Genomic DNA, 20,348 nt, shown 5'->3' with positions numbered 1-20,348 from the left:
GCACATGCCTTTTGTCTTCACTCGACAATGAGACAAAGTTTGTTACGCTAGAAGACACACCGAACAACGGCCTCTGACCAATAGACGTCATGCTAAAGGGGACCAATTTCTGGATCCTTCTCCTAGGCTCTATAAATACCCCCAATTAATCTCCTAAAGAGACCAATGAAAAACACACACAAACATCTCTCAAATACACTTGGTGGCGTGAAGCAACTGTGATACTTCACACCAATTGGGAACCGTCAACAAGTCTAAACATTTCATTATCATTTCTTACACCAAATCAATCCATAATAATTTAGGTGTAACTTTACCCTTAAACAATATGTGAGAGTTTTGAGAAGTTGATTGATATCTTTGATTCAAGTCTCTTGATATATGTGGCAAAATGCTTTTAAAAATGAAAATATGGGTTTTTTCATAAATAATTTTTCTTTCAAATTAGAGTTGCGTGTATGTGGATAGATGCCATAAGGCCCTTAATATGCAAAAAAGTTTCGGTCAAATATATTAATTACATATAAGTGAATATCTAGAAACCTAAATTTATCTATTTAATTAAAAGTAAATTACGTAAACCATCCATGTGGTCTTAAAATACTCTTAAAAATGAAAACATGGGTTTTTTCATAAATGATTTTTCTCTCAAATTAGAGTTGCCTGTATGAAAGATAGATGCCATAAGTCCCTTAATTTGCAAAAAAAATTTCGGTCAAATATATTAATTATTAATTATATATAAGTGAACATCTAGAAACCTAAATTTATCTATTTAATTAAATGTAAATTACGTAAACCATCCATGTGGTCTTTTTATTTTTACACATCTATCACTGGTTGAAAATATTTGTATAAACCATATATAGATGTCCAATATATCTAAGTTCTAACTTCTAACCTCTTAAATGATCAGAAGGAATTAATACAACTCTTATCTTGTCACCTCACGGATGGCTCAGATTCTTGGCTGTGGGGCGTTGAGACTCAAAGTGAATTCTCATGGCGCGTTTAGTTCACAGAATGCTTTTAAAAAGAATGGAATCCGTTGAAGGAATTGAAATTTGATGGAATGGAATTTGAAGGAATGTTTTTCATTTTTTTTTAAATTTAAGTGAGAGACGGAATGAGATTCCTCCCCTCATCCCCATGGAAGGGAGATTCCATCAAATAAAGAAATGTTGACATTCCAACGGAATGATATTCCTTCATCATTGAGCAACTTAACGCACTAAAAAATGGAATTCAATTCTTGTTCCATCAAATTCCATCGAAATCAAACGCTACCTCAGTTGCCTCTTTAAAACATGCATTAATTGCAAGCTCACAATCTGCAGGTGCCTCATTTCAAGTTTAAATGGAATAATTGGGTTCCCTCTAAAGTCCTCATATTAGCATATAGAGAGCAAGCTTGAATAGATTACAAGTGCTGGTAGAGCTTGGCACATACTCATACAATCAAAATATTGTCTGGTTTCTGGTGATGAAGAAAAAACTGTATAGCATTTGTTCTCGTCTTGTCGGTTCGCTCAAGAAGTTTGGTTACGCAAGTCACTTCGTGGAGTAAGCTTTCTCCATTATATTTTTTCCATTTACAATCCATGATTTGCTAGATGCCCATTCTTATGTTCGAGGTTCATTAAAATGCAAGAAGGTGTCACATGGTGGTGTATTTCGGGTACCAGGAACAAACTCGTTTTTGAGAATAAACCAGTCAATCTTTTGCACACGGTCAAAGAGGTACAAGTTTTGAGCTACCTGTGGGTTAAATCGAGAGCTCGAATGACATTTTTGGAATGGCATAATTGGAGAATATTTCAGACTTTAAATCATGGTGCTAATTGTGATAGCGTTGTACTCGTGTACTTTACCATTTGATTAAATTGTAACTTTGTAACTCTATATCTTTGGTTCTAACATCCTGCTGGTCCTTTTAATAAAAATTTCAAAAAAGGAAAAGTAATAGAGATATTTAATTGGACAATTAATCTCCTATAAAGTATGAACTTCCACCATGATAATAATAAAAACGGTTACAAGAGTAAGCCAATTATACACATTTTGTAACAGGCTAATAAATCAAGTAAACACATCAAACCAAAAAAAGTTTGCTGGTGCTGATCAGTCACTGACGTGATCGCTGGTAGTCAACCCCGTATAATTAGGGAAAACAAAATGGCTTCAAAAGAAGTACGATCACGTCTCTTTTGCAGTTGTTATTCAAATTCATATATAGCATTAATTTTTTATTTTAAATGACTAGCATAAAGTGTGCCAAAAAGATCAACCACAAATGATTGTTAAGACAATCAGAATGAATGGAGTTGCAATTACAGTTGAAACTGAAGCCATTTTGCTATTCAATACTACTTCAAAGAAAAATGGCTTTCGGTTACAGCCGACAGACCGGCACAATTCCTAGCTTAGACAAAGAATAGTACCGAGACAATACAAAAGCTAAACCCTCTCGGAACAACTCTCTCCACCAACAATTCTATAACCTCTCTCAAAATGATCGACTGAGACAACAAAAAGATCCGGCAATGAAACCACTACACTTACCAAAACTTCCATAAGGTTCAATTTTCTAAACAAAAACAAATGACTGCGCCGCCACTCAATGAATGGTCTTCATCCACAGAAAATTTCCAAAAAGAATATAACTATTTCTAACTCAGATCTCTACCCCCCAAAACTGCAAAAACCAATAATAGATATGCTCACTCAAAGCACCAACGCCACTTTCTCCTGGGATACAACTGGAGAACAATGGGCAATGAGGGGCTCATAGTGATCAGCCCCTGCTCCACACCAACCTACAGCAAAGAAACAAAGTTCAAGATCCATTTTAAGACATACAAGAATAATGTGAGAAATAGACGTTCCTTGTGCATGTAACTAGCTAATTATAGATTATCCTTGTGCATATAATAAGGGGGTAAACAGGTGAAAAACTGAAAATCTAATGGTAGAAGTAATCATTAAAGATAATGTGAGAAATAGACGTTCCAATACCTGTTCCCTTCATGAAAAGGAAAAAAGGCAGTCCGCAAATTTCACTTCTTGGACGATGTGGAAGAAAAAACACACAATTATCTTCATCAACCATAGCATCTGACCCATGTGCTTGCACCTGTATTCAGTAGATATAATGAATTAGATGTGATAACTACCGACATCTGTCACAAGACCTGAAGCAGAATAATTGAGGAAAATAAAAAAGGGGAAACCAAATTGTGTTAGCAGTAAATATGAGTATATGACAGAACATTCTGGTCACGCAATTTCCATCTAAATTATTATACTTAATATCTGGTTCACAAACGTTCATCTTTAAGAGGAAGCATTAACTCATTAGTGCAAATGATGATCCTCAGCAACTTTACCTAGTTGACTAAAAAAACACAATAATAACATATACATCTACAAAGGATACCATACAGTTATAACTACCCTTCATTTGTTTCGTCAAATTTACCATTTCCGCTTTGTCGGTCTTTCTGTATAAACTCATGAACATAATAACATATACATCTACAGAGGATAGTGAAAACTCAAAACTTTCAATATCACGCTACATATGTCCCATTGAAGGTACAAGTGGAGTGGCACATAGGTCATGTTGATAAGAATTATTTGACCAGATAGAAAAAGTAAATAGTCAGATTAAAGTCCAGACATGTATAATACTGGTATATGCAAAAACGAACATTAAAGATGTGAAATTTCTCAAGTAAACACATTCTATACTTTTCACTTACGACCAACATAAGCAAATTCATCAGTAAACATGAAGGCATACCACGTAGATTTCTCTTTTAAACTCGGTAGCAAGACATTCAATAGCGATATCGTCTCCAAAAGCCGCAGCATGTCCTTCTATGTTCTCATCAACAGTTAACAAACCTTCTTCCGTATATTGCAAAGTAATGATGTCATACTCATCATCGGGGGACCCCGATATCGACATATACTTTGCCCAGTTCTCACCATTGTCCACCGCAAAACATCTCTCTCTATAGATAGATTCTGCAGCCAATTCTCTGCAATATTAACAGCATAACAAATTAAACACAGATTCTTTTTTCATTATAAGATAAGATGTTTGTAATAATTCTGAACATTATTATAAACTTTTTGACAAAAAAATATATATATTCAATTATTCATTACAACTTCTTACAGAAAAATTATAAGATAATATTAGCAATAACTCTGAACATTATTATAAATTTTTTGACAAAAAAAAAAAAAAGAGAGATTCATTATGATTGATTTCTTACAGAAAAAAAGAATCTTTATTAAGACTTTTTTAGAAAAAAGGATCATTACTGCAGGAAAAAATATTTTTAAATATAATTAATTATTACACGAAAAAAAAATTTAATACAAAAATCTTACCACAGGAAAATAAATACAGAGATGAGACGGTTACAGAAAAAATACATTAGTAATTTTTACAACACCCAATCATAAAAATATTATTTCTTAATTAATTATTACAAGAAAAAGATTGATCTTTTATAGAAAATTTTACAAAAAAAGGTATCTTTAATTAAATGGTAAAATAAAACAAACAGATAAATAATTTTGGAAAAATTTATTAAGTGCATGCAGATGTGATGGTCAAAATATAAAATATAGATCTGGGAATCCTGATGGATAAACATTAACAATAAACAGTAGATCTAAGAAAAAGATAGATAGATAGATACATGGGTGTTGTATGTATATGTAGAAAAAAAAAAAAAAAGAAAGTTTTTACCTTTGCATACCAAGATGAACGAGTTGTTGGATGGCAGAATCTAAAGATTGGCGGTCATCTTTGTGGGCAAGTAATTTAATTTCTTGAACAACATGAATCCCCCATCCATTTCTCAGATCTGGATCATACATATGTTTTATGGCTATATCTATATCTATATCTATATCATCATTCTCCCCCCTGCTTTCCAAGAATCTTTTCACCGTCCGCCGCCGTAGATCTTTGGCGGTTATCTCCGTCAACCCCATCGCCTTTTGTGACGCCGTGAACAAGCAATTCCCGTCTGCCTCGACATCTCCGCCGTGGCTCAGCCTGAACACCACCGCCGATGATGGGTCATCGGATTTATGATTGTGTGGGTGTTTCCATAGGATGCCTTTGGTGTGGAGACGTTGAAGGTGTCTTTTTTGTTGGTCTTCTAGACCTGATACGTCATCCCATGTGGTGGTGGTGACGGCGGTGGTGGTGGTTATGGGTAGATCCACGGCGGCGACGGTTGTTGGGTCTTTCCATGGGATTACCGGTGATGACGTCGTTGAATCACAAATCAACTTTCCCATATTTTTTTGTTTTTGAATAAATTTTTGGATGGATTACAGGGAATGTAAATTTTGGCAAATTAATGTTTTTTTTTTATTTTGATTTTTGTTTTATTTTTTGGGTAACGGATGGATGGAATGCAGAAATGGGAAGAGAGAGAAACAGAGAAAGAGAGAGAATGGGGGTTAACGGATAGATGATGAACGACGCGGGAGGGAATAGACACGTGGCTATATCTGATGAATTAGCCGTTCGAGGGGCGTTGCTAATGTGAGCCGTGGTCTTTACATATACCAAGTGGATCTATACAGTTATGCTTTGACACGTGGTGCGTTTTAAGTGGTTGGTTGTATTGTGAAAAAATATGGGCGGGGCGGGGGTAGGTATGTTTCGCTGTGGCGGGACGATGCGTTTTCGTTTGTTTTTCTTTTTTTTTATATGGAAAAGAATATTCTTTCTTTTATCCGTGACTAATACAGTTTTGTTTTGGGTGAAAAAAGAAAAAATCGAAATGACTTTAAAAGAAATTACGTTCTTAAGTTTTTTTAACAATAGAAATGAAATGAAATGATAGAATTTAAAAAAAAAATTAGTTCTTTTTGTTTAAACAGTCTTATTTTTATATTTGGGATAATTGAAACTGATTTAATCTCTTCTATTTTTATCGTATCACTTCTTTTATTTTCATTTAAAATACTCAAGAACACAGTGTTAAATAACCAAGTATAGTGCGACGTCGGGCCTGGGTTAGCGTGTAGAAACGGCATACCTCACAATTTCGTCCATGTCGCACGACAACACTAACGTCATATATTCTATATTCTTAACACGAGTCATTATTTTTAAGCATGGATCCAGGCAAGTTGAAAGGGGTTTCAAGTCATTCTAATCGACCTGGACAAGACTCTCAACTTACTTCTTAATAGACCTGGACAAGACAAAGCTAGTAGAATATAAAACAAATCAATAGTTACAAGTTTCTAATTATGTCATCTATTAATTAAAATTGAACTTGAATAGGTAGAAAAAAGAACAAGATCTTTTTTTCTCCATAATATTCATTTAAAACAAACTCTCTCTTTCTTTCTTCCTTCTCGTGTCTTTCATCCTTCAAAGGCATTTATATCATTTTTCCTTGTTTGTATCTTTTCTTTTCTGTCAATAATTTACTCAAAATCATCGCCATTTCTTGCAAGCATTACAAGGATTCATAATTTTTCATAATTCCCACATATATAAGAAGAAGAAAAAGTAACAATAACACCTATTGTTTCTGTTCGTTGAATGAGGAATGATGATATCGAAGGCTCTGAAGACGATGACATTTTATTGTTTGCAACACGAGGAGGTTAGAGTTATGGCTCTGTTGTCACCCACGATAATGATCATGTTGTCCTTGAAATGTCATTCTTTAATCTTGGGTCATCTCCATCTAAGGTCAACCAAGTTAGTTTTGTTTCTTTTTCTCTTTTATGGTTAATGGTTAAGTGTTCATTTTTTATAGCTATGGAATGGCATGTTGTAAGGTAGTTGATTTTTGCATCCATCTTTTGTGTCTGGAAAGTAAAAACTAAGCAGCCAATGAAAGAATAGTCAATAAGTAAGGATCGAGGAGCCAATGATGCCATGGAGAGTCTAAATTGGAATTATATGTATTTGATTATCTTGCAAATATTCTTGGTCTTAAAAGGTACCTTTTTTCTTGATAGCTTTTAGTCGGATTCTTCTTCTTTATGTCTTTATTTTAACATCTCTAATGTCATTTTAAGTTACAAAAGTGATGTTTCGAGTTTTTAATCTTAGCATGACAGAGGAGCAGGTCCATATGCCTTCTAGTTCTAAAAACATTGAAGATGGTTATACAATTGTACAACATCCTGTTGGATTTCGTTAATCGTACAACTATTGTGTCTACAATGAACGTTCAATTTCTGCAAGGTTATCAAAGTCGTTTATTAAAACATGAGTGGTATCTTTTGTAAATAATTAACACGGTTAATTATTTGAAAACAAAACTATTTTATATTTATTTAAAAGAATGTTTTTAAAACCGTGAACTTTCCTAGGTAATGATCGTTAATCTTGTAATTAATTCGTTTAGACAATTGATCAAATTTAATCATCCAAGACTAACTCTATTAGCTATAAGCGGAATGATTAACAAAACAATTAAATCTAGTTTAACTCCCTAAACATAATCAAAGCCAAGACCTAACATGCATATGACAAACAAAAATAGATAAACTTAATTAAATAGAAGTATAAAATATACTAACCTTTTAGCACGCAAAACCCTAATTTCGACTAGCTCAAAGTCAACACCCACGAACAAAGCTCGAACACCTTCTTTGCCACAAAGTAAGAGTCCAAGTGTAAAACTCCTCAAGAGGTGCACACACATGAACAAATCCCCAAGACCAGCTAGTTGCTAGCCTTAACTTGTACCCCCTCCGTCCGATATTAAGTGTCTAAGTTTGACTTTTTGAGTCTTTTTTCTTTCAACTTTGACCGTAGATATTTTTGTTTGTGTTATGTAACACTTAATATAACATATATGAATTGATTGAGTTTTGAATGTATTTTTCATTGATATAACTTTCATCAACTAAGATATATACAGTCGTAGTCGAAAGAAAAAGATAAAAGATTTGATCAGTCAAAATAGGACAATTAAAATGGAACGGATGGAGTATTATATATATATATATATAGTTGCAAGTTATAACTATATTTAATATATATCAAATATAACTATAATGCAAAAGCCAAAACCCTCACAAATGTGTAGATGATTTCAACCCAAGCATAAAAAGGAGGGGAGAAACTTATGAATGAGAAAACCTATAAATCCCCTATATTTGTAAGGGTTAAAACACTTGGGTTTTCTCTAGGTTTCCCATGTAAGATAGGAAAAGGAAGTTACCAAAAATCCTTTTCCTTCCCCATTTGTGTTCGTCGACCACCCCTATATCCATGGATGAATCTTGTTTGACCCATGGACAAATGGATTTGCCCATGGTGCTTTGGTAATCCGATTTTTACCTGATTTGCGGTTTCGACCCTAAATTCATTTTAAAATCTATTTTTGGAAAGTTTTTATATTTTACATATTTTTACAAGTTCAACTAGTCTTTCAATGTTCTTCGCATGTGACCCTTCTTGGATCATATATTAATGCCTGTATAAATTTTGTTGAGATATTTTTCATAATTCTAATACATCCAACGGTACTAAATCATACCTGCAAATATCTTATTCTCAATGGCTTTCATTGTTTCATTTTGGTTATCACCTGTGTTGTCTTAGGATACATCTATATATATATATATAGGTTATAAGTAAAATAAAACAAATATTAAAGTAAAACAAATAAAACAATAGGTTTCCCTTCACTGAATATCACCATGCATCATGAAAATCATAGTGTATCAATTGATTCGTGAATCTTCGTGCATCAATTTAACTATGATCTAAGAGTCAATATATTGTCTTATTTGTTTTACTTTAATACTTGTTTTACAATACCCATCCCCTCTCTCTCTATATATATATATATTTTTTGTGGGCATGATTTTGACATCAATGTCATTTGGTGGTTTATTCATTTATCTTGTATTTACTTAGTGCAGGTTAGTGGTGGTGTCAAATGAGGGACGATGATGGAAGTCATTATTTCATGTATGCAAAATATTTTAGGAATAGCATTGCAGGCATAAGTGAATTCCTATAGTTATGTATTTATTATAAAATTCGTAGTTGAGTTTTTGATACAGAACTATATATATATTTTTCATGCAAGTGAATGATATATAAATTTTTTTTCCTTAAAATGGATAAACAGAAGGATAAATGCTTTAATGATAGTATGTTCAATTATAAAAACTATATACATTTACAATGGTAACACATATTGTAATAAATACTAATGAGATTATTTTGCGCGTAAAACAAACGCATATCAAACATATTAAATTTTCATTATGACTTGTGAAATATTTATTTGAAAACTAAAATTTGTGTGAAAAGATAAATTTAACTAAAGTTACTAGTCATTCAAAAATTAACACAACATGCTAGTAGAGATGACAAGGGGTCGAGTATGAGCCAGGTTTAAGCGATCCCGGACCCGGACCCGATTAAGGATCCCAGTCCAAGCCCTGGACCCGACGAGTCCCCATTTACATACTAACCATCAGGTCTTGGGTTTCCCCACGGGTAATCGGGGATCCTTTATCGTTTAAAACTTCTAGACTAACTATATAAATAATATATGTGATATTAGCATAACAGTGGCAAATTGGCAAATAAAAGACCAACTAATAACAAGAAACACATGTAGCTTATTGCCAAATCAATCATGCGATGAAATGGAACAAATTAGCTCGTAATCGGAGGACATTCAGATCAAGAAGTAGTGTTGATTGGTTGACATTGAATTGCAAATAAACGTATCATTAGAAATAAGCATATTATTATTAAGTTAACATTTCATATCATTTAAACTAATTGGAAATAAACGTATTAGTATATGTAATATAATATATGCCGGTCGGGTATACGGATCGAAGATGCGGGTTTTCAACCAACACAAACCGATTCCATTTATGGATACTTAGAGGGTGGGAAAACTCTTTCTTTTATCAGGATTAAAGGCTTAGCCGCCTGATAGACGGAAAAGGCATGCTGTGGCGGACTTAAATAAACCTTAGTTGAAAAAAAAAATATTGGTAATTGAATCAACTCTTACTGCTCGAGTAGACGGTCTTCTTGGTGAGTGAATCATCTTCATCCTATAATAAAGTGACCAGGCTAGTACTGAAGTCGGGATTTTTATTCACATCACTGTATCTAAAACAGTTTTCTTCATTCCTTCAGATGGCTTATGGAGGTTCCTATCTCTACCCTTGATCCAAGGTAGCCGAAGGACGGATTTTGACTAAGCTTTGCTGAAAAAAGTTGCAAACTTCAGTTCCGAAACTTTAGTCTTAACTTCGTTTAGTCAGAAGAACTTAGAACGGTCTTTAAACAAGGCATTGTTACCCTCCAATGAAAGACTCATTGAGGAAGAGGATCAACTACTTGAACTAGCTTTTGACCCCGTTTCACAGTCAGAGCCTTCCCGTGGCACCCTTCGCCCAAGACCTGAATCAGGGGATTCTTTGCAAGCCTTTTACCATATAGAACAAAAAACTGAGGCTACGACCCAGTTGTACACTCCATTGGTTCTACGAACCCTTGTTGATTCTGAATCTCGTTCCTGTAGTCCAGTCATTCTCTTGAGATCTGAGTTCCAAAGGTAGGTGAAGTAGGATTTCTCGGGTTCAATAGCACTCAAGGATTTGAACTGGTGGGTTCCCAATTTGAATTGGTATCCCCTCAAGAACTTCTTTAAAGTAAGTAAAAGGATTATTAGGTATTTTCTCAACGTGAATACTCTGAAGACCGTGGACTTGAACCATAGACCTTGCCCGTGAAGTAAATCAGACGATTCCATGGATAGTTTCATTCGAGATCGTGATGGAGGACATAGATTACGATCATCGGCTTTGATCATTCCACTAGGCATTTGACGAAATCAATGTTGAGTCAACAATAATCCAGAGGGGCACCACCAAGCGGGATCGAGACCAGCCCCTTGTATATAGGGTTCCAAAACTGAGCTTCTTCAAATATCCCATCCCGGTAGGGACTTCAAAGCTTAACTAAGAGAAAGTGCAAATAAAAGGTACATAGTTGCTTTACCGATAGCGAGAGGATTGAGAAAAGCAATCAGGTTCAAGTTAAGCCCGAACAGCTTAGTTTTCCACTTCTCTTCCGACACTATGAAAGGTATTATCTCAACGATGCTTTTCTCTGGCTTGCCTTTCCAAATTGCATTTTGGCCTACGGTAATGTAATCGGGATTTTCAAAAAAAAATTTCTATGAAAGCAAGAGATGGAAAGTTTTGTTCTAAATTCTGCCTTATTCCATGAGATCTAGAAGCACTTTTGTAACTTTATCTCTCTCCATTTCCCTAACTTTTTTTTACTTCTTTCAAAGGGGAATGAAGACCTTACTTAGAAGTTAGAAGTTGTCGAAACCATAATCTGTTGATACACGGCGGTAGATCTGGATGATTGATGAAAGAAACACCAAACATACCCCAAACTTCTCGCTCCCACCGGCCGGCTGATGGAAATGGACCTCCACCTGGCTCAGGCTGAGCATTATCCACAATTTGGTCTTCAGCAATAGCAAGAGTATGGAAAGAATTAGAGCAGCTGCCTTGATAGAATGACAGAAGAGAAAGGTAAGATAATTCTTTCTGGCCTTAACTGAAAGCGGGGGAGGCCCAGGTCTACATACAGGTCTTGGATTAATAGAATCCTCCAATTGCTAAAGCGGCCGCCCACTAACTGAACTGCGGGAACAAAGAATTTACCCCCATAAAACTTTTCCACATAATGCGATTAGTGTGTGAGCCCTGCTTCGCCCTTCCCCCCTCCCCATTCTACCGTCCAAAACAGGCCGTATGGAGTATAGCCAAGTCCAAGAAGGGATTCTCTCAAAATCTATGAAGCGATGAAAGGTGCCACGGGAAGGCTCTGACTGTGAAACGGGGTCAAAAGCTAGTTCAAGTAGTTGATCCTCTTCCCCAATGAGTCTTTCATTGGAGGGTAAAAATGCCTTGTTTAAAGACCGAAGGGACTACCCGCTTTTAAAGGTAAGATATCGACCTTTGATGGTGGGCTCGTGGCGAAGGTTATACCTCGGAAAGTCCGCGAAGTTGAGGGTCGATCTGATACTTAGTTAATTCTTTTATCTTTATGTTCCCACTGATACCTAATCGATAACAAACCCTGTTTCACAAGATCCTATATCAGCTATACATCCTCCTTGCATTTATGCCGGAGACGTCGCCAGTGCCATGGGCTTTACAGAGACCGCAAAACTATAGTCAGAGAAGGAGTTCCCATTCGTCGAGGCCTCGTTTTACCTGCCCTTGAGACTGGAACTGATTGGTTGCTTGTTGTGACAGCCAAGGTCTGAACATTGTCCCACTTCCCTCACCGGGTTCCTCTCTGTTCATCATGGGGTTGTACACGCCATTGTTGTTCTTTTGACGATGAACCACTCTGGTACAACAAGCTAAAGTGACATCTACGCTTCGTCCCCGGTGCGTGGATCAAAGAATTAAGGGATTGGATTTGTCCCCGTCTATCTTGTGTTCAGTTCGCTTGACCAACCCGAGCCTTCGAGCCTATAGTTCTTCTGATTTAGCTAACATCTTTCGATGACAAGCCGCAAAAGGCTCAAAATATGACTAAGTCTCCAGCAGCTGCGGAGCGGGACCTGGACTCGTACCCGCAAAAAAAAAAAAATCAAAATTATCCCTATACCCGGCCTAGACCCGGATACCCAACTCCAGACTCGGCCCAAAAATGTTGGGTTTCGCATTTCATGATCATATACGAGTTTGTTTGCATCCCTATGTGCTAGCCACCACCATTACCAATGTGGTGAAGTACTCGGGCACAATACTCCCCAAGTTTTACCCACCCCACGAGTCATCTCGAAAATTGTGTTATACCCGGTGACAGATCGGTATAGCTTTGGTCTCCGGGTTACATCGGAAAAAAAAAGAAAGAAAAGGAGTCATCTTTTTCAAACTACATCTCCTTCCATTTAGCTTTCAACTGTTGTAATTTTAAAAAAAAAAGGAAAAGAAAAGAACTCATAGCCCCATTTTCTTCAAACAAACCACACACGCCAGAGACTAAATATCAAACCAGCCGACGACCCCAAAGACCAACCGACGTCGACAGATCCACGCCGGCCTTGTAATCGTCGAATTTCTTAGGGATCCAGATAAATACAAAAAATTATAAGTAAGAGTAATAGTAGTAGTAGTATATTTTTTAAGTTGGATTGGATTGGATGAAAGTGGGATTGAAAGAATTAGCAAAGAGATGAAGTGGTATGCGGTGGCATCTCTCCTCACACTTCTCACCAGCTCTCAGGTACAAACAAATTTTTTTCTTCTTTCCTAGTAATATAATTTCCCACTTCCAAATTGGTAATGTGCATATTATTATGTAAATCTGCTGAATATCTGTATCATATACAACAACCCCAACACCACTTACTTAATTAGTTAATCAGACTTTAGTTTTTGCTGTTGAGATCCATCCATCCATCCATCAGAATCATTGAATGTTATGTAACAATGCCTCCCTGCCTTTACTTATTCAATCACTTGACTTTTAAGAGATCCATCCAAATTCCATCGCTTTATGGCTTATTTTGTTTCAAAAATTTAGGCATTTGGATGAACTTTTAAGCCTAAGCTTATACAACCTACTTTTGAGAAAATGTTATTATTATGATGCCTTTTTAGCTTCTATTGCAATATTGAAGGGATTTCCTTCAAAAGTTCATAAGCTAATCCAAACACACACACACACACAAAAGTTATAATAAGCTTATGTAATATAAGCAATAAGTTGCTTTTCATTTACAAATGCATCAATGTCTTCATGTATGTATTTCAGGGAATATTGACCACATTGTCACAGAGGCCTGATGGCGGTGGATACAACTATGATTATGCCACTATTCCTTTTCTTGCCGAGCTCTTCAAGGTCTCCCTTATTATTATTGTTTGTCTAATACTTATATCCACCTATTTCTTTTTATATTTGCTTTTTACCTAGGTCTAGTAATTTTGTTGGTCCATAACTATCTTATATAATCGGATGCATTTGGTGTTTTTTCACTGTTGAATCTTGATATCTGCACTAATATAATTCAGACGGGGCTTATTTATTTATTTATTTGCAGCTTATTGTATCTGGCATCTTCCTTTGGCGAGAGTTTAACAACCAATCATCCCCTCATCATCCTCCCAGGATCACTACCGAATGGAAAACTGTTCGCTTATACCCTATCCCCTCTATTATATACCTCTTCCACAATAACATTCAGTTTGCCACCCTCACCTATGTTGATGCTTCCACCTATCAAATTATGGGAAATCTCAAAATCGTCACTACTGCTCTTTTATTTAGGTCCTCTGCTCCCTTCCTTTTTCTTTGATTATATTTTTGTATTCACTCCTAGTTCACCTAAATTCAAGTTAAGTCTGAGATTGCTTATCGTCCATTTACTCGCACAACAAACTTCAGTCCTTTTGTTTTTTATTTTAATCTCCAGATAGCCTGTCAAAATTTTGAAAAAGCGTTTAGACGGATTTAATTTAATGTTTAGAGAACTCAAGGTGGGTTTTCCATTTCAAGAAAGAAAGATACTTGAAAACTCTGAAAATAGGCCTTAAATGTTTCAGGCTGTTTTTGAAGAGGAAGCTTTCCACTTTGCAGTGGATGGCGATTGTTCTATTGGCTGTTGGGACAACTACTAGTCAGGTGCCTGCATTTATTATCTCCTACCAGCATCCACGTTTCTTTTCGTAACCACATGTCTTTTTTATGTTTGTGTACCGGACTTAAGCTTTTATACATCATATACTAAATGAAGGTACATATTGTTAGAAAAGGCCGCCCGATAAAAGTGATTCTTTCTCAATCTGTTCAATCCTTTCGTACCAACTAATTGAATAGCGTCACTGCCTGTTCTATCTACTAGTGAGACTTTAACTGATTGGTTATTGCTGATATAGGTTAAAGGATGTGGAGCGGCATCTTGTGACTCTCTATTCTCCTCACCGATCCAGGGGTACATGTTGGGCATCTTGTCTGCTTGTCTTTCGGCCTTGGCTGGGGTTTATACCGAGTTTTTAATGAAGAAGAATAATGACACCTTATATTGGCAGAATGTTCAACTCTACACGTAGGTTTCTTTAGTATTTTATCTTTTATAAGATTGCTATAGTAGAAAGAGATGTGCTTATGATTGTATAGAGATGGCTGCTATTGCTAATTGTGGATATTACATGTCCATTTCAGGTTCGGTGCAATTTTTAACATGGGAAGGCTCTTTTTGGATGATTTTAGAGGAGGATTTGAAAATGGCCCATGGTGGAACCGCCTTTTTAATGGATACACCGTCACAACATGGCTGGTGGTATTAAATCTAGGCTCCACTGGTCTTCTGGTGTCATGGTTAATGAAGTATGCTGACAACATCGTAAAGGTTGGCCTTTTTCTGGCTAGTATATGTCTGTTTTCATCTTTTTCATCATCACTATTTTGGTATCTCTGTAGAGGTATCATATATTTTATAACAGCTGTTTTCTCCTTAAAGGACTCAATATCATTTGGATTTGCTCAACTTTGTGAACCAAACCACCAGCAAAATCAAATACTTGTTTATGAATGTTTCTACAGTAAACAAACCCATGCTAAGTTTTTAATTGATTAATATACCTCAAATTGCTAGGGGCTTAGTTACGACTTAACTTGCAGTTTCACCAATTTTAGTATAATATATCGCTTCCAGAGTTAGGCTAACTTCTGCATTACATATACTGGAATTAGGACATGGTTAATACACCATCAGAAATTTGTGGCATATGTTTTTTTTTACGCCATCTTTGACCTTTAAAAGAATTCTCTCACACCAAAACAGTTATGAATTATCTAATTTCATAGAATATAGATGGAATTCTGAACTTTATGTTGCACACAATCATAGTAAGAACGAAAACCAACCAAATTGGTGTAACCTGGAGCAGGAACATTGTTTTATCAATGCCTTCTTCATATAATCAACAATGTCACCTGTATGCTTAATTATATCTCAATTTATTTTGTAACCTCTGCGAAAATTTCTTTCCTCTTTTTACCTTTAGTAAATAGCATTGTATGGTTCTTGCAGGTGTACTCCACATCGATGGCTATGTTGCTAACTATGGTTTTATCAGTGTTTCTCTTCACTTTTAAACCAACATTGCAAGTAAGTAGTTTTCTGAAAATCAGATGGAAATATTGTTGCCATTTTAGTTTTTCAAGGGAAACCCTTCACGTGTCCCGCTGCCCACTTCATTTATTTTCAATCATGCATATGTACTAAAAATGATTTTAAATGTAGCATATTCATGTAGTTAGGTGTACTTCTCTATTTTACAGATTGTGATAAGTAAGTAGCTTGGCTGTCTTCAGGTCCACAGCCAAATTTGCTAGCTATTATACGTGGACCTTTACCAGTATTCATTCTTGTTAAGATCATGCTTTACCCAAGTGGATGGGCAAGACGGGATGTTGTATTTATTCTTGTCAAATCTATAAGATTAGGTTCTTTTTTGGCACAAAACAATTGCTGATTATCTTCTACTAATGCCACACACACACACGGAAAAACCCAAGAGAGGGTGTGGGGAGTTGGGGGACATCATGTCGAGATACATGATATACCAGTAAAAAGTGACCAAATTAATGGCAGATGTTTCAAAGTAATTTATTACGTGAATATGTACCTTCATTATTTGCTTTATTATTCATTAGGACTTTGATGTGCCTCAACCTACCGAAACATATTTTCCAGATTAAACTTATCCTTCTTCTGTTTTTTTGCAGCTTGTTTTGGGTATTATCATCTGCATTATGTCATTACATATGTATTTCGCACCTCCAAGCTCACTTGTAGACTTACCTATGGCAGTAAAGGCAGAACCTCAAAGTATTGAAGTTTCGGTAGACCGTAGAACAGATTCTTGATTCATCTTTGTCAAAGAAACAATATTTGGTATGTAATGCTTAAAATAGATTTTCTTTCATTACATTCATTTATTTGGAATTTTTTTTAAACAATACCTTATTAAATTATAGCATATTTTCCACTCATCTCATCACTCCATAATGCTCCAAATTATAAAAATCACGATGATAGAACTGAAGCTGAACATCTCAATGGGTTAGTTTTTTTCACTTCCAGAAATACAGTTTTTTCCACTTCCAGAAATACTCCTTTCGAAGAAAATTTCGCTTTTGTTTAAAACCCTGCCACTCGTAAGGTTTTTCAAAATGCCTCCTCCTTTCAACCATGAACATTCCAAATACTTCTTTGGGTTTATCAAATCCAATACTGAGCATAAGGTCTGAAAGAGATTCATGTGGATCTGAAAGAGCTTCCTCCTGTTTTAAATATGATTAGACGTATCCATCATAGTGTTTGTGTTGATAGTGTCATCCATATGATGCTAAAATCTTGGCGTTTGACTTGACAACCGAAAAATTTTCCATTATTAACTTCCAGAGGGTGCTATTCCACGTAAATTGGTTGCATGTTTCACTAAGCGGGGCAAGAATATGTTCAAGTTTAACTTTCCCTTTTTAATAAATGATAAGGAATTACTTGGAGTTGTTTGTCATGATATCGTGGTGGAGATCAATGAAATGTATATATGGATTCTACAAGACTATGTAAACCGTGTTTGGGTTAGAGAAAAAGTTAAGTCTTCTGAGAATTGGATAGAATTAGATGGTTTGGGGATATTAGATTATCTTGATATGGGGAATCTTGTGTTTTCTTGCCGTAGGTTCTCTAGGGATACGGTGAATGAGTTTTATCTTGACATGAAAACTAAAAGTTTCAAATTTGTAAATTTCAATCTGGGTTATCCGTTAACGCATTTGAACACGGTGGAGTTTCATGAAGTTAAGAGTTATGTTGAAAGCATTTTGCCTTTGAGAGGAGATTGAGCCACGGATCTCATGAGGCAGTAGAAGTAGCTCCCTTGGGTAATCGCTATCTTAAATGGAAGCTCTTTGAAATGCATTCAGGTTTTTACTTTGCTTCTCCGTTGCATACTTGCATGTAATATTGGCTTTAAGATTATTCTAGGATTTCCTATGTTAAGTACTGTTATGATACCTTGATTTTAGCTTCTATGCCTTAAGCACTGTCTTTATTATCTTCGATTAAGATTTAAGTGTTATGAAAATTGCTTCTATGCCATACTCTGTTCTGATTATGATGAAAACTGTCCACTGGACTCCCTACTTAGTCAAAAATAATGCCATTAAGTAGCAGAAGATGTTCGATACTAACTACATACTGTTCAATTGCATATTTTCCACTCAGAACCATAGTACGTAGTATCTAATAAACATCATACCTATGTCACTATAGAACTGGCAGTCTCAGAGCAACCAATTAAAAGTTACTAGGACTTTTTGGCGATTCATCAATGAACATAGTCTTAGTGTCTTACTAATCATCACCCCTTTATAATTACCATATATAAATTTAACTCATCTTTCAACACTGAAAGTTAAATGATGCTTCTTTCTTGGATAGAGGGGGATAAACAACGAAGAAGGCTGCACTTTTCATAAAAGAAGTATGGGTGTCGCATTTACCTGGTTTTTTGGATACATGTGCTGATGTGCATGTTGAGCATTTTATACCCATAACCTAGGATCATGTAGATTACAAGCTCCGGGGACTAAATAGATTCTTTTCAGTTAGTTTTTATTCTATACCATTACGAGTTAGTTGGCAAACCTAGAATATGAAGAATATAAATGATTAATCAAAAGAAATGATATAAATGAATGAAAATAATGTGTTGATGCAATTGATATCTTCACAAGGTTGTACACTGTCTTCTGGTAGATTCCTTGTCATGCTAAGCACTATGTTTTAATCATTTTTTTTACTTCCAGAGTATGTCAAACATCATTAATGATATTCTGTAATCTGTATGTGTCTAATGTAACCGAACTCGTATTGTTTGTTGAACCCTTGTGTTACAGTAGATGTGTGGTGATTCTCGGAAGAAAAAAAAAAGGTGAAACAATGATTCCGTATTTGCTAACCACATGGCACTGAATAGGATGCATTAGCGAACTTGGTCCTTATGGTACAAATATTCATTTTCACAAGACTATCTCCAATGCTAAGGACGCCCTTAGACTTCTTTGAACTGCCACATCATATCCTTACAAATCCTTATATATTTTTAAAATCCTTTAGTAAAAACCTTCAACCACAAAAACATCCTTACATATCCTTACATCTATATACAAACAAAAAAAATAGTATTGAAGATAGCCTAAGGGCATGCCCTTATGAAAGGACATACATCAAAAAATCTTTAGTTTTGGACAAACTTTAATGGCTAAGGATATCCATGGACAACTAAGGCACCTAAAGGCACCCAAGAATACCCCCATTGGTGATAGTCTAAGACCTTGTTGCCTGATGCTATTCTTCCACACTTGACATTATTTTGACTTTCACTGTTCCTCATTGGCTTTTGGGTCGCATTGCAGCTGTCCATTCTAGAGTTCCGTCTTGATTATTCACATATGAAGTACATGAAACTCAACAAAATTTCTTGTTCCTTCCACCATGCTTTCGACTTGTTACTTGTAATGTTCTTTTGGTTTATTATACAAGAAAAGGAATGTTTACGTGTTGGATTAGTCTGTTGTAGCCACGGCGGGTAATTATATATCGTTCCCTAGCTAATCATCCTTGGTCCAGGTCATACATTGGTGAGGCACTGGTAGTCTTTTGTTTATCTTAATTAGGCATGCTTAAATAACTTTCTTAGTTGTTTCCTCCGATTGTTTTTTTTCTCTCTCTCTTTTTCTTCTAGTATACCGTTGGTTACACAGGCAATAGCATCTATTTATCATGATAGCAAAAGACAAACTAAAGTTTTCGAGATTTAGCTGAATATGTAACTCTGGTCCCACTTTTCACTTCCAAACTTATGGGTTTTTGTGCATTCAAAGTTCTTAGCAATGGTAAGACGTGTAAAATATCTTCCTTTCCTTTCTTTACTTAAAATATTCAAGAATATTATGTTAAGAGTCAATACTCAATGCCATGTCTCTTTTATGCACTGCTAATGAAAATTGCAAGGCTAAACTATGACCGGTATTGTTGGATCATAAACCCAGAAGAGTTCATTTTTTATGTTTTACCTTGATTGAGCAAAAAGACCAGAAGTGGTTCTAGTCATTTAACTGTCGAGTCCTATGCCAGATAACCATCTATGATTTATTAAAATGCAACTAATATTCAGACTGGCTTGGCCTTCAAACAACCCGTCCTTTGAGTCCAATTTTAACAAACTAGTTCCTAAACACGTCCCAT

The 20,348-nt window shown here is 35.5% G+C and overlaps 2 protein-coding genes across 8 annotated transcripts; one reads left to right on the top strand and one right to left on the bottom strand.

Annotated features, from left to right (window-relative positions):
- Positions 1-2,285: 2,285 nt before the first annotated feature.
- LOC122595372 lies at positions 2,286-5,569 on the bottom strand. The gene is made up of 4 exons (XM_043767724.1): positions 4,766-5,569; positions 3,803-4,043; positions 3,016-3,133; positions 2,286-2,816 (listed from the first exon to the last, which is right to left on the bottom strand). The coding sequence occupies exons 1-4, from the start codon at positions 5,323-5,325 to the stop codon at positions 2,725-2,727; spliced, it is 1,011 nt and encodes a 336-aa protein (XP_043623659.1). The 5' UTR covers positions 5,326-5,569; the 3' UTR covers positions 2,286-2,724.
- Positions 5,570-12,808: 7,239 nt separating this feature from the next.
- LOC122597968 (CMP-sialic acid transporter 1) lies at positions 12,809-19,926 on the top strand. 7 transcript variants are annotated; one of them, XR_006323502.1, is made up of 11 exons: positions 12,809-13,306; positions 13,838-13,927; positions 14,127-14,353; positions 14,629-14,707; positions 14,962-15,131; positions 15,248-15,434; positions 16,119-16,196; positions 16,817-16,985; positions 17,496-18,022; positions 19,001-19,032; positions 19,517-19,926. XR_006323502.1 is itself a non-coding variant. In XM_043770565.1 (9 exons), the coding sequence occupies exons 1-8, from the start codon at positions 13,256-13,258 to the stop codon at positions 16,955-16,957; spliced, it is 1,023 nt and encodes a 340-aa protein (XP_043626500.1). In that variant the 5' UTR covers positions 12,809-13,255; the 3' UTR covers positions 16,958-16,985; positions 18,540-18,843. The 7 variants fall into 7 exon arrangements, 3 of the variants coding, with proteins under 3 accessions (XP_043626500.1, XP_043626499.1, XP_043626498.1); XR_006323501.1 differs by having other exon boundaries at positions 19,001-19,104; XR_006323503.1 differs by having other exon boundaries at positions 18,998-19,032.
- Positions 19,927-20,348: the final 422 nt, after the last annotated feature.

Source organism: Erigeron canadensis, chromosome 4 (assembly GCF_010389155.1).
Source record: "Erigeron canadensis isolate Cc75 chromosome 4, C_canadensis_v1, whole genome shotgun sequence".
NCBI classification, from domain to species: domain Eukaryota; kingdom Viridiplantae; phylum Streptophyta; class Magnoliopsida; order Asterales; family Asteraceae; genus Erigeron; species Erigeron canadensis.
Note: the sequence above shows the minus strand (reverse complement) of the source record. Positions and strands in the feature narration are given on the sequence as shown.